Source organism: Bombina bombina, chromosome 2 (genome assembly GCF_027579735.1).
Source record: "Bombina bombina isolate aBomBom1 chromosome 2, aBomBom1.pri, whole genome shotgun sequence".
NCBI lineage: Eukaryota > Metazoa > Chordata > Amphibia > Anura > Bombinatoridae > Bombina > Bombina bombina.
In genome coordinates this window covers 583948216-583962954 of record NC_069500.1, presented here as the reverse complement: position 1 = coordinate 583962954, position 14739 = coordinate 583948216, and the positions used below count along the sequence as shown (strand labels likewise).

The following is a 14739-nucleotide window of genomic DNA, read 5'->3' as shown; positions in this document are numbered from 1 at the left end:
TCTGAATATTTGGTGGAATATTAGATAAAGACACTTGCATTTCATCATCAAGCATTTCTTAAGCTTCCACTTCCTATCCATATATCAAGAGCAGGAGCAGCAATGCACTACTGGGAGCTAGCTGCAAAAAAAAACCCACTGACTTCAGCTCAGCATTTAAGCTGTAGCCCTCAGAGCTCGGTGAGTCTGATTGACTACTGCCCGCGCTGCAAACACACTGCTCTCCCACTCCCTGACTACACATGCAGTCACGAGCCAATTAAGGAGACTACACGTGCAGTCAGGAGCCAATGTGCCGCCAATGGGAATAGTTTCAGTTTCCACTGAGCTGAGCCAATAGGTTAAGATGATCTGTGTCCCCTAGGTATCAATCACGTGTCAATGTGATATGCGTAGCAGGCAGGTGGAAAGTCAGAAACCAGTTTGGAAAGCACTGATATAGAGCATAAAATTGTAAACGACTTTCCAATTTACTTCTATTATCATTTTGCTTCATTCTCATGAAATCCTTTATTGAAAGAGCAGCAATGCACTACTGGGAGATACCTAAGCACAAAGGCAAACCAATGACAAAAAGCATATATGTGCACCCACCAATCAGCTTCTAGCTCCCACCTCCTACGCCTACCAAGGTATGCTTTTCAACAAAGAATAGAGCAAATTAGATAATAGAAGTAAATTGCAAAGTTGTTAAAAATGATATTTTCTATCTAAATCATGAAAGAAAAATGTGGGGTTCCAAGTTCCTTTAACTGCACAGGCATGCATCTACATGGCCGCTTTAATAAAAATGCTAGTAATTTAGTCCTCCCTCATCGAGATTTGACACTTCAATCTGCTCATGCTTCTAATTACGTAATTGCATTCCACACATTCTTTTCTAACACAGGTGGCGTGCAATTACGTAATTGTACGCATGCGCACATTCAGGTAGCAAATCCCGACAGAACACCGGAAATCCTTTATCACATTTGTTTTTTGTTTCTTTTAAAGATGCAAAAGTCTCCTCCTTTGAACACTCCTCCACTAGCACCGAGCAGACCTGCTTTTGTGGAACTACAGTCTCTAATTGAATCTGGTAGGTAATCTGTTACAAGCTTTAAAATGCACCCTTTAAAATTATATTTAATATTATAGCACTTCATTATCTATTTCTCTTGTAAGGTGTATCCAGTCCACAGGTTCATCCATTACTTGTGGGATATTCTCCTTCCCAACAGGAAGTTGCAAGAGGACACCCACAGCAGAGCTGTCTGTATAGCTCCTCCCCTAACTGCCACTACCAGTCATTCTCTTGCAACTCTCGACAAGAAAGGAAGTATCAAGAGATATGTGGTGACTTAGTGTAGTTTTACCTTCAATCGAGTTTGTTATTTTTAAACGGTACCGGTGTTGTACTGTTTTACTCTCAGGCAGAAATTAGAAGAAGAATTCTGCCTGGAGGTTTGATGATCTTAGCGGTTTGTAACTAAGGTCCATTGCTGTTCTCACACATAACTGAAGAATATGGGAAAACTTCAGTTGGGGGAACGGTCTGCAGATTACCTGCTTTGAGGTATGTTCAATAGTTTTATTTCTAGAGAGATGAATAAGTTCTAGAAAATGCTGACAGAGCCTTGTGTATTTGAGGTAAGCTAGATGCAGTGATTTAACAGCGACTGGGATCATGCTTACAAAACAGGGTAATAATCATGTTAATAATCATATTACTTAGTGACAAAACGTTTACACGATTTCATAAATAGGATGTTTTTTCTCTGAGGGAGATAAGTCTTTATTTGGGGCCTAGTTTCCACATAGCTAGTCAGATACTCCTAGGAGTATTTTTTTAAGGCCCCTCTGGCATCCAGTACATGGTGGGAGGGGCCTATTTTAGTGCTCTAACTGCGCAGTTTTAATTCAGACTGAGACATCCAGCTTCCCTAGAGGAGTCCTCTGGCATCTGAGGACCATTTCAAAGGGGTTATTTCTGCACAAAATCGTTTTTGAGGGCAGGTAGGAGCCTCAGCAGAGCTGTGGCAAGGTGCTCAATTGACTTTTAACGTTTTTTAATGTTTTTCAATCCGGTTTGGGGCCTAAGGGGTTAATCATCCATTTGCAAGTGGGTGCAATGTTTCTTTAGTCCCTTACACACACTGTAAACATTTCAAAGACTTTACTGTATTTTTACACTGTTTTGCAGTTTAAGTGCTAGTTTTTTTCTCTTAAAGGCACAGTAACGTTTTTGTGTAATTGCTGTTTCACCTTTATTAATGTGTTTTCCAAACTTGCTTGTCTCATTACTAGTCTGTTAAACATGCCTGACATAGTGGAAACTCCTTGTTCATTATGTTTGGAAGCCATGGTGGAACCCCCTCTTAGAATGTGTACCAAATGTACTGATATTTCTATAAACTATAAAGACCATATTATGGCGCTTAAAGATTTATCTCCAGGGGATTCTCTGACTGAAAAGAGGGAGATTATGCCATCTAGCTCTCCCCATGTGTCAGAACCTATAACTCCCGCTCAAGTGACGCCAAGTACATCTAGCACGTCTAATTCTTTTACCTTACAGGACATGGCGGCAGTTATGAATGCTACCCTCTCAGAGGTATTCTCCAAACTGCCAGGGTTACAAGGAAAGCGAGACAGCTCTGGGGCTAGAACTAATACAGAGCTTTCTGACGCTTTAATGCATGTGTCCGATATACCCTCACAATGCTCAGAAGCCGAGGCAGGTGAGCTTCTATCTGTGGGTGACATTTCAGACTCAGGGAAGGCGTTACTTCAGTCTGATTCTGAAATGACAGCATTTAAATTTAAGCTCGAACACCTCCGCTTATTGCTTAGGGAGGTTTTAGCGACTCTGAATGACTGTGACCCCATTGTGGTTCCAGAGAAATTGTGTAAAATGGACAAATACTTTGCAGTGCCTGTTTACACTGATGTTTTCTCTTGTTAAGTGTGTTCAGTCCACGGGTCATCCATTACTTATGGGATATATTCTCCTTCCCAACAGGAAGTTGCAAGAGGATCACCCAAGCAGAGCTGCTATATAGCTCCTCCCCTCACATGTCATACCCAGTCATTCTCTTGCAACCCTCAACAAAGAAGGAGGTCGCGGGAGGAGTTGGAGTTTTTACTTAATTATTCTTCAATCAAAAGTTTGTTATTTTAAATGGCACCGGAGTGTGCTGTTTTTCTATCTCAGGCAGTATTTGGAAGAAGAAACTGCCTGCGTTTTCTATGATCTTAGCAGGCGTAACTAAGATCCACTGGCTGTTCTCGACATTCTGAGGAGTGGGGTAACTTCAGAACATGGGAATAGCATGCGGGGTCTCCCGCAAATGAGGTATGTTCAGTACAATATTTTCTGGGAATGGAATTGACTAAGAAAACACTGCTGTTACCCGTATGATGTAAGTACAGCCTTAAATGCAGTAGTATTGACTGGTATCAGGCTGATAAATGTATGCACAGTAGAGTTATTTTCTAGGGACTAGAATTTGACTGAGAAAATACTGTTAATACTGAAATAATGCTTAAGCCTTATCTGCAGTGGAAGCGACTGGTAGCAGGCTTAGTGATAACTTTGTATGACATTAAAAGAAAAACGTTTACTGGCATGTTATTCGTTTTGTGAGGTACTTTGGTGATAAATCCTTTTGGGCATGAATTTTTTTCCACATGGCTAACGTATATTTCTGCATAGAAACCGTTATATCAGGTCTCCCACTGTTGTAAATGAGTGGGAGGGGACTTTTTTAGCGCCTTGTTGCGCAGTTAAAATTCTAATACAGTCTTCCTGCTTCTTCTTCCTTGATCCAGGACGTCTCTAGAGAGCTCAGGGATCTTCAAAATTCGTTTTTGAGGGAGGTAATCAGTTACAGCAGACCTGTGACAGTGTGTTTGACTGTGATAAAAACGTTAAATCTTAATTTGATATCCGTTTTTTTGGGTACTGAGGGGTTAATCATCCTTTTGCTAACGGGTGCAATCCTCTGCTAATTAATACATTTAAAGAATTGTTGACTATAACTGAATTAGTTCTTTGTTATTCAACTGTGTTTTTATAAAAGCGCTGCAGCGTTTTTTAGATTGCTTGTAAACTTATTGAAAGTAATTTCCAAGCTTGCTAGCTTCATTGCTAGTCTGTTTAAACATGTCTGATACAGAGGAATCTGCTTGTTCATTATGTTTAAAAGCCGATGTGGAGCCCAATCGAAATATGTGTACCAATTGTATTGATATTACTTTGAATAAAAGTCAATCTGTACCGAAAAAGAAATTATCACCAGACAACGAGGGGGAAGTTATGCCGTCTAACTCTCCTCACGTGTCAGTACCTTCGTCTCCCGCTCGGGAGGTGCGTGAGATTGAGGCGCCAAGTACATCAAGGCCCTTACAAATCACTTTACATGATATGGCTAATGTTATGAAAGAAGTTTTATACAATATGCCCGAGTTAAGAGGCAAGCGCGACAGCTCTGGGTTAAGGAAAGAGCGCGCCGATGACACGAGAGCCATGTCTGATACACACAATTTGCAGAACATGAGGACGGAGAGCTTCATTCTGTGGGTGACGGTTCTGATTCGGGGAGACCGGATTCAGAAATTTAAAATTTTTAAATTTTAAATTTAAGCTTGAGAACCTCCGCGTGTTGCTAGGGGAGGTGTAAGCGGCTCTGAATGATTGTGACACGGTGGCAATCCCAGAGAAATTATGTAGGCTGGATAAATACTATGCGGTACCGGTGTGTACTGACGTTTTTCCTATACCAAAGAGGCTTACAGAGATTATTAGCAAGGAGTGGGATAGACCCGGTGTGCCTTTTTCCCCTCCCCCGATATTTAGAAAAATGTTCCCTATAGACGCCACCACACGAGACTTATGGCAGACGGTCCCTAAGGTGGAGGGAGCAGTTTCTACTTTAGCCAAGCGTACCACTATCCCGGTAGAGGATAGCTGTGCTTACTCAGATCCAATGGATAAAAAAATTAGAGGGTTACCTTAAGAAAATGTTTGTTCAACAAGGTTTTATATTACAGCCTCTTGCATGCATTGCGCCTGTCACTGCTGCAGCGGCATTCTGGTTTGAGTCTCTGGAAGAGGCGATTCGCACAGCACCATTGGATGAGTCTTTGAGCAAGCTTAGAAACCTTAAGCTGGCTAATGCGTTTGTTTCGGATGCCGTAGTGCATTTAACCAAACTTACGGCTAAGAATTCCGGATTCGCCATACAGGCGCGCAGAGCGCTATGGCTTAAGTCCTGGTCAGCAGATGTAACTTCTTAGTCTAAACTACTGAACATTCCTTTCAAAGGGCAGACCTTATTCGAGCCCGGCTTGAAGGAAATTATTGCTGACATTACTGGAGGTAAGGGCCACACCCTTCCTCAGGACAGGGCCAAAGCAAAGGCCAAACAGTCTAATTTTCGTGCCTTTCGTAATTTCAAGGCAGGAGCAGCATCAACTTCCTCCGCTCCAAAACAGGAAGGAACTACTGCTCGTTACAGACAGGGTTGGAAAGGCAACCAGTCATGGAACAAGGGCAACAAGGCCAGAAACCCTACTTCCGCCCCTAAGACAGCATGTCGGCAGGGCCCCCTTTCCGGAGACGGATCTAGTGGGGGGCAGACTTTCTCTCTTTGCCCAGGATCCCTGGACATTGGAGATTATATCTCAGGGATACCTTCTGGATTTCAAAACTTCTCCTCCACAAGGGAGGTTCCATCTGTCAAGGTTATCAACAAACCTAGTAAAGAAAGAGGCATTTCTGCAATGTGTACAAGACCTCTTAGTGATGGGAGTGATCCACCCAGTTCCGCGAACGGAACAGGGGCAAGGGTTTTATTCAAATCTGTTTGTGGTTCCCAAAAAAGGGGGAACCTTCAGACCAATCTTAGACTTAAAGATCTTAAACAAATTCCTAAGGGTTCCATCGTTCAAGATGGAAACCATTCGGACCATCCTACCCATGATCCAAGAGGGTCAATATATGACCACAGTGGACTTAAAGGATGCCTACCTTCACATACCGATTCACAGAGATCATTATCGGTACCTAAGGTTTGCCTTTCTAGACAGGCATTACCAGTTTGTAGCTCTTCCCTTCGGGTTGGCTACGGCCCCGAGAATTTTTACAAAGGTTCTGGGCTCACTTCTGGCTGTACTAAGACCACGAAGCATAGCGGTGGCTCCGTACCTAGACGACATTCTGATACAAGCGTCAAGTTTTCAAAAGGCAAAGTCTCATACAGAGATAGTTCTAGCATTTCTGAGGTCGCATGGGTGGAAAGTGAACGTGGAAAAGAGTTCTCTGTTACCACTCACAAGGGTCCCTTTTCTAGATTATAGATTCTGTAGAGATGAAGATTTACCTGACGGAGTCCAGGTTATCAAAGATTCTCAATGCTTTCCGTGTCCTTCACTCCATTCCAAGCCCATCAGTAGCTCAGTGCATGGAAGTAATCGGCTTAATAGTCGCGGCAATGGACATAGTGCCATTTGCGCGCCTACATCTCAGACCGCTGCAACTATGCATGCTAAGTCAATCGAACGGGGATTACTCAGATCTGTCCCCTTTGCTAAATCTGGACCAGAAGACCAGAGATTCTCTTCTCTGGTGGTTATCACGGGTTCATCTGTCCAAAGGAATGACTTTTCGCAGGCCAGATTGGACGATTGTAACAACAGATGCCAGCCTTCTAGGCTGGGGAGCAGTCTGGAACTCCCTGAAGGCTCAGAGATCATGGACTCAGGAGGAGAAACTCCTCCCGATAAACATTCTAGAATTAAGAGCAATATTCAATGCTCTTCTAGCTTGGCCTCAGTTAGCAACACTGAGGTTCATCAGATTTCAGTCGGACAACATCACGACTGTGGCTTACATCAATCATCAAGGGGGAACCAGGAGTTCCCTAGCGATGTTGGAAGTCTCGAAGATAATTCGCTGGGCAGAGTCTCACTCTTGCCACCTGTCAGCGATCTACATCCCAGGCGTGGAGAACTGGGAGGCGGATTTTCTAAGTCGCCAGACTTTTCATCCGGGGGAGTGGGAACTTCACCCGGAGGTATTTGCTCAACTGATTCATCGTTGGGGCAAACCGGATCTGGATCTCATGGCATCTCGCCAGAACGCCAAGCTTCCTTGTTACGGATCCAGGTCCAGGGACCCGGGTGCGGTGCTGGTAGATGCACTAGCAGCCCCTTGGGTTTTCAACATAGCTTATGTGTTTCCACCTTTTCCGTTGCTACCTCGACTGATTGCCAGGATCAAACAGGAGAGAGCATCTGTGATTCTGATAGCGCCTGCGTGGCCACGCAGGACCTGGTATGCAGACCTAGTGGACATGTCGTCCTGTCCACCGTGGTCTCTACCCCTGAGGCAGGACCTTCAGGTCCTTTCAACCATCCGAACCTAATTTCTCTGAGGCTGACTGCTTGGAAATTGAACGCTTGATTCTATCAAAGCGTGGGTTTTCGGATTCGGTTATTGATACATTAATACAGGCTCGGAAACCTGTTACCAGAAAAATTTACCATAAAATATGGCGTAAATATTTATATTGGTGTGAATCCAAGAGTTACTCATGGAGTAGGGTTAGGATTCCTAGGATATTGTCCTTTCTACAAGAGGGTTTAGAAAAGGGCTTATCCGCTAGTTCACTAAAGGGACAGATTTCTGCTCTGTCTATTCTTTTACACAAGCGTCTGGCGGAGAATCCAGACGTCCAGGCCTTTTGTCAGGCTTTGACTAGAATTAAACCTGTGTTTAAAACTGTTGCTCCTCCTTGGAGCTTAAACTTGGTTCTTAAAGTTCTTCAGGGTGTTCCGTTTGAACCCCTTCATTCCATTGATATTAAACTTTTATCTTGGAAAGTTCTGTTTTTGATGGCTATTTCCTCGGCTCGAAGAGTCTCTGAGTTATCTGCCTTACATTGCGATTCCCCTTACCTGATCTTTCATTCAGACAAGGTAGTCCTGCGTACTAAACCTGGGTTTTTACCTAAGGTTGTTTCTAACAGGAATATCAATCAAGAGATTGTTGTTCCATCATTATGTCCTAATCCTTCTTCAAAGAAGGAACGTCTTTTGCATAATCTAGACATGGTCCGTGCCCTGAAGTTCTACTTACAGGCAACTAAAGATTTTCGGCAAACTTCTTCTCTGTTTGTCGTTTACTCTGGACAGAGGAGAGGTCAAAAGGCTTCGGCTACCTCTCTCTCTTTTTGGCTTCGTAGCATAATACGTTTAGCCTATGAGACTGCTGGACAGCAGCCTCCTGAAAGAATTACAGCTCATTCCACTAGAGCTGTGGCTTCCACCTGGGCCTTTAAGAATGAGGCCTCTGTTGAACAGATTTGCAAGGCTGCAACTTGGTCTTCACTTCATACTTTTTCCAAATTTTACAAATTTGACACTTTTGCTTCTTCGGAGGCTGTTTTTGGGAGAAAGGTTCTACAGGCAGTGGTTCCTTCTGTTTAATGTTCCTGCCTTGTCCCTCCCATCATCCGTGTTCTTTAGCTTTTGTATTGGTATCCCATAAGTAATGGATGACCCGTGGACTGAACACACTTAACAAGAGAAAACATAATTTATGCTTACCTGATAAATTTATTTCTCTTGTAGAGTGTTCAGTCCACGGCCCGCCCTGTCTTTTTGAGGCAGGTTCTAAATTTTAAATTATAACTCCAGTCACCACTGCACCCTATAGTTTCTCCTTTCTCGTCTTGTTTCGGTCGAATGACTGGATATGACATGTGAGGGGAGGAGCTATATAGCAGCTCTGCTTGGGTGATCCTCTTGCAACTTCCTGTTGGGAAGGAGAATATATCCCATAAGTAATGGATGACCCGTGGACTGAACACACTACAAGAGAAATAAATTTATCAGGTAAGCATAAATTATGTTTTTCCAGTCCCTAAGAGGTTTTCAGAAATTATTACTAAGGAATGGGATAGACCAGGTGTGCCGTTCTCTCCCCCTCCTGCTTTCAAAAAGATGTTTCCCATAGATGCCACCATACGGGACTTGTGGCAGACGGTGCAGGTGGAGGGAGCAGTCTCTACCCTAGCTAAGCGTACAACTATCCCCGTCGAGGACAGTTGTGCTTTCCTAGATCCTATGGATAAAAAATTGGAGGGTCTCCTTAAGAAAATTTTTATACATCAAGGTTTTATTCTCCAGCCTCTTTCATGCATTGCCCCAGTTACTGCTGCAGCAGCTTTTTGGTTTGAGTCTCTTGAGGAGGCTTTACAGGTGGAGACCCCGCTAGACGATATTCTAGACAGGATTAAAGCTCTGAAGTTAGGTAACTCCTTTATTTCTGACGCCATTTTTCATTTATCCAAGCTAACGGCTAAAAATTCAGGTTTTGCCATTTTGGCGCGTAGGGCGCTATCGCTTAAGTCCTGGTCAGCATTCGTTACTGCTGCTCCCCTAACATCCCCTTCAAGGGACAGATCCTATTCGGGCCTGGTCTGAAGGAGATCATTTCTGATATTACTGGAGGAAAAGGTCCCTTCCTCAGGATAGGTCCACTAAGTTAAGGACCAAACAGAATAATTTTCGTTCATTTCGAAACTTCAAGAGTGGCGCAGCTTCAGTTTAATCTAATGCAAAACAAGAGGGAAATTTTGCTCAGTCCAAACCAGTCTGGAGACCTAACCAGGCTTGGAACAAGGGGAAGCAGGCCAAGAAACCTAAGTCTGCCTCTAAGACAGCATGAAGGAGTAGCCCCCGATCCGGGACCGGATCTAGTAGGGGACAGACTTTGCCTCTTCGCCCAGGCTTGGGCAAGAGACGTCCAGGATTATTTCCCAGGGATATCTTCTGGACTTCATCTCTCACAATTATCTGCAAACCAGATAAAGAGAGAGGCATTCTTACGTTGTGTTCAAGATCTTCTGGTTATGGGAGTGATCCACCCAGTTCCAAGGGAGGAATAGGGGCAGGGCTTCTATTCAAATCTGTTTATAGTTCCCAAAAAAGAGGGAACTTTCAGACCAATCTTGGATCTCAAGATCCTAAACAAATTTCTCAGGGTCCCATCCTTCAAGATGGAGACTATCCAAACCATCCTTCCTATGATCCAGGAGGGTCAATATATGACTACCGTGGACTTAAAGGATGCTTTTCTCCACATTCCGATTCACAAAGATCATCATCAGTTCCTCAGGTTCGTCTTCTTAGACAGGCATTACCAGTTTGTGGCTCTTCCCTTCGGGTTAGCCACTGCACCAAGAATCTTTACGAAGGTTCTAGGGTCCCTACTGGCGGTTCTAAGACCAACGGGGCATAGCAGTGGCTCCTTACCTAGTCGACATTCTGATACAGGCGTCGACTTTTCAAATTGCCAAGTCCCATACGGACATTGTTCTGGCCTTTCTGAGGTCTCATGGGTGGAAGGTGAACGCAGAAAAGAGTTCTCTCTCCCCTCTCACAAGAGTTTCCTTCCTAGAAACACTGATAGATTCAGTAGAAATGAAAATTTTTCTGACAGAGGTCAGATTATCAAAGCTTCTAACTTCCTGCCGTGCTCTTCATTCCACTTCTCGGCCGACAGTGGCTCAGTGTATGGAAGTAATCGGCCTAATGGTAGCAGCAATGGACATGGTTCCGTTTGCCCGCCTACATCTCAGATCACTGCAACTTTGCATGCTCAATCAGTGGAATGGGGACTACACAGATTTGTCCCCTCTGCTAAATCTGGATCAAGAGACCAGGGATTCTCTTCTCTGGTGGTTATCTCGGGTCCATCTGTCCAGGGGAATGAGTTTCCGCAGGCCAGAGTGGACTATAGTGACGACAGATGCCAGCCTTCTGGGCTGGGGCGCGGTCTGAAACTCCCTGAAGGCTCAGGGTTCATGGACTCAGGAGGAAGCCCTCCTTCCGATAAACATTCTGGAACTGAGAACGATATTCAATCAGGTTCATCAGATTTCAGTCTGACAATATCACGACTGTAGCCTATATCAACCATCAGGGGGGGAACAAGAAGCCCCCTGGCAATGTTGGAGGTTTCAAAGATAATTCTATGGGCAGAGGTTCACTCTTGCCATCTCTCAGCTATCCATATCCCAGGACTAGAGAACTGGGAGGCGGATTTTTTAAGTCGGCAGACTTTTCATCTGGGGGAGTGGGAGCTCCATCTGGAGGTATTTGCCCAGCTGATTCAACTATGGGGCAAACTAGAACTGGATCTGATGGCGTCTCGTCAGAACGCCAAGCTTCCTTGTTACGGGTCCAGGTCAAGGGATCCCCAGGCAGCGCTGATAGATGCTCTAGCAGCGCCCTGGTCCTTCAGCCTGGCTTATGTGTTCTCACCATTTCCTCTCCTCCCTTGTCTGATTGCCAAGATCAAGCAGGAGAGACCTTCGGTGATTTTGATAGCACCGGCGTGGCCACGCAGGACTTGGTATGCAGATCTGGTGGACATGTCATCCCTTCCACCATGGTCTCTGCCGCTGAGGCAGGACCTTCTACTCCAAGGTCCATTCAAACATCCAAATCTAATTTCTCTGTGGCTGACTGCTTGGAGATTGAACGCTTGATTTTGTCAAAACGTGGTTTCTCCGAGTCGGTCATTGATACCTTAATTCAGGCTCGAAAGCCTGTCACCAGGAAAATCTATCATAAGATATGGTGTAAATATCTTCATTGGTGTGAATCCAAGGGTTACTCATGGAGTAAAGTCAGGATTCCTAGGATATTATCCTTTCTCCAAGAAGGATTGGAGAAGGGATTGTCAGCTAGTTCCTTAAAGGGACAGATTTCTGCTCTGTCTATTCTTCTACACAAGCATCTGGCGGATGTTCCAGACGTTCAGGCGTTTTGTCAGGCTTTAGTTAGAATCAAGCCTGTGTTTAAACCTGTTGCTCCACCATGGAGTTTAAATTTAGTTCTTAAAGTTCTTCAAGGGGTTCCGTTTGAACCTCTGCATTCCATAGATATCAAGCTTTTATCTTGGAAAGTTCTGTTTTTGGTAGCTATCTCTTCGGCTCATAGAGTTTCAGAGTTAGCTGCCTTACAGTGTGATTCCCCTTATCTGATCTTCCATGCAGATAAGGTAGTTTTGCGTGCCAAACCTGGGTTTCTTCCTAAGGTGGTATCTAATGAGACTATCAATCAGGAGATTGTTGTTCCGTCACTGTGTCCTAATCCTTCTTCAAAGAAGGAACGTCTATTACACAATCTTGACGTGGTTCTTGCTTTAAAGTTTTATTTACACGCTACTAAGGATTTTCGTCAAACATCTGCATTGTTTGTTGTCTACTCTGGACAGAGGAGAGGCCAAAAGGCTTCGGCATCTTCTCTTTCTTTTTGGCTGAGAAGCATAATCCGTTTTGCTTATGAGACTGCTGGTCAGCAGCCTCCTGAAAGAATTACAGCTCATTCCACTAGAGCGGTAGCTTCCACATGGGCTTTTAAAAATGAGGCCTCTGTTGAACAGATTTGTAAGGCGGAGACTTGGTCTTCGCTTCATACTTTTTCTAAATTCTACAAATTTTATACTTTTGCTTCCTCTGAGGCTATTTTTGGGAGAAAGGTCTTGCAGGCAGTGGTGCCTTCCGCTTAAGTTCCTGCCTTGTCCCTCCCTTCATCCGTGTCCTAAAGCTTTGGTATTGGTATCCCACAAGTAATGGATGAACCCGTGGACTGGATACACCTTACAAGATAAAACTAAATAAAATTTATGCTTGCCTGATAAATTTTTCTCTTGTGGTGTATCCAGTCCACGGCCCGCCCTGTCACTTTAAGGCAGGTGTTTTTTTATTTTTAAACTACAGTCACCACTGCACCCTATAGTTTCTCCCTTTTTCTTGCTTGTCTTTTGTTGAATGACTGGGAGTGGCAGTTAGGGGAGGGGCTATATAGACAGCTCTGCTGTGGGTGTCCTCTTGCAACTTCCTGTTGGGAAGGCGAATATCCCACAAGTAATGGATGAACCCGTGGACTGGATACACCACAAGAGAAAGAAATTTATCAGGTAAGCATAAATTTTGTTTTTATATATAGGCACCAATTCTGTTGCTGGTTTAATTTTTTAACATATTCATTATACCCGGACCAAAAATCACTCCTCTATTTATTCTTTAATGAACTATTTCAATATAATAACATAGGAACTGGTGAATGCTGGAGGCACTGGAGAGGTAATTTAGTGATACATAGAGAGATCCTGGGGAAACTTATGATCTTTTATAGGAAACTGGATGAACTGGCCATTTAATGGACACTAAACGTTTGCAAACACTGAATTAGATATATCCATCTATGATATCCATATTTGTAATAGGATTAGTGTGTCACATTACTACGGTTCACTGAATATTAACTGTCAAAAATGAATTGGTTTCCAAACCCGCCGTTATAACATGTAGTTTTAATACCGAATCGTACACAATTACCTGAGTTATCAATATGGCCGATTTGCCCCGTACTGCGCATGCGCGAGCAATCCAACACGTCACTATATATGTCACCGTACTCTGAACAAGCAGACCGTCTCAATCGGAAGCGGATAGACAGGAAAGAGCCTTTATTTCCTAATAGTGGGCATGTCATATTTCTGTATATTCACGTTGATGGTGAATGTTTATTACTTGATAAATCCTGTCATTGAATATTGTCCATAAAGATATTAGAATGTCCCTTGTATTGCTTAATGTCTTCCTTTTTTGCCACTATACTTTATATACAGTCGCTCCACAAAGAAAGGCACTCTCCGGAATATATAAATTCTATTATTTATTTTTTTCTTTGCAGATGTAGACGAAGAGGAGTTTTATGATGCTCCAACAAGTCCTGTTGAGGATATGCCATTTTTTGATGTTTCAAGTGGTTCTCTAAGCAGGGCTGGTAGTATGAAAAGACTAAGGCTAAAGAAACAAGAAACTTTAAGAAATATGACTGAATTTCAAATGAGATTTGAAGTAACAGAGGTATGTTTAACTTTTAGTGTATATTGTGTCCATTGTCCATCAAAATTATACTATTCAAGAATTAGATATAGTTCAATAGTCATTATGTCAAAAATATTGTGCAAGATTAAAGTGATATTAAATACTAAATACACTGTATGCACCTAATATTGAGTACTACCATTTAGGAACCTAGGTTTCACTGCAGGTATCTGAAGGAGAGTTACTGTCCATGTGCAAGCACGACACGGCACTAGAATGTAATGAAATATAGATTTCAACATGTTGGCACCCGTTAGTGGAGTGAGGTGGGGAATGACCTCAATACTATGATTTATAAAATGTATTTAGTGTTTAATGTCCCTTTAAATGTCAACATAGTGATGTAGTTATTTCTTTTATAAGGTACGACGAGTCCACGGATTCATCCTTTACTTGTGGGATATTATCCTCCTGCTAACAGGAAGTGGCAAAGAGCACCACAGCAGAGCTCTCTATATAGCTCCTCCCTTAGCTCCACCCCCCAGTCATTCTCTTTGCCTACTTTAAGTACTAGGAAGGGTAAAGTGAAAGAGGTGATAAAATAAAGTTCTTCAAGGGGTTCCGTTTGAACATATGCATTCCATAGATATTAAGCTTCTATCTTGGAAAGTTCTGTTTTTAGTTGCGATCTCTTCGGCTCGAAGAGTTTCTGAAATATCTGCATTGCAATGTGACTCGCCTTATCTTGTTTTCCATGCTGATAAGGTGGTTTTGCGTACCAAACCTGGATTCCTTCCTAAGGTTGTTACTAATAAGAATATTAATCAAGAAATTGTTGTTCCTTCTCTGT

General features: G+C 43.2%; 1 protein-coding gene across 4 annotated transcripts in view; it reads left to right on the top strand.

Moving 5' to 3' along the window:
- Positions 1-14739, top strand: part of VPS13A (vacuolar protein sorting 13 homolog A) — a 767672-nt gene that overhangs the window by 326196 nt on the left and 426737 nt on the right. For all 4 annotated transcript variants that reach the window (XM_053702484.1, XM_053702483.1, XM_053702481.1 and 1 more), the window contains exons 24-25: positions 994-1078; positions 13753-13928. In XM_053702484.1, the coding sequence (XP_053558459.1) occupies positions 994-1078; positions 13753-13928 (261 nt within the window). The remainder of the gene's footprint in view (positions 1-993; positions 1079-13752; positions 13929-14739) is intronic.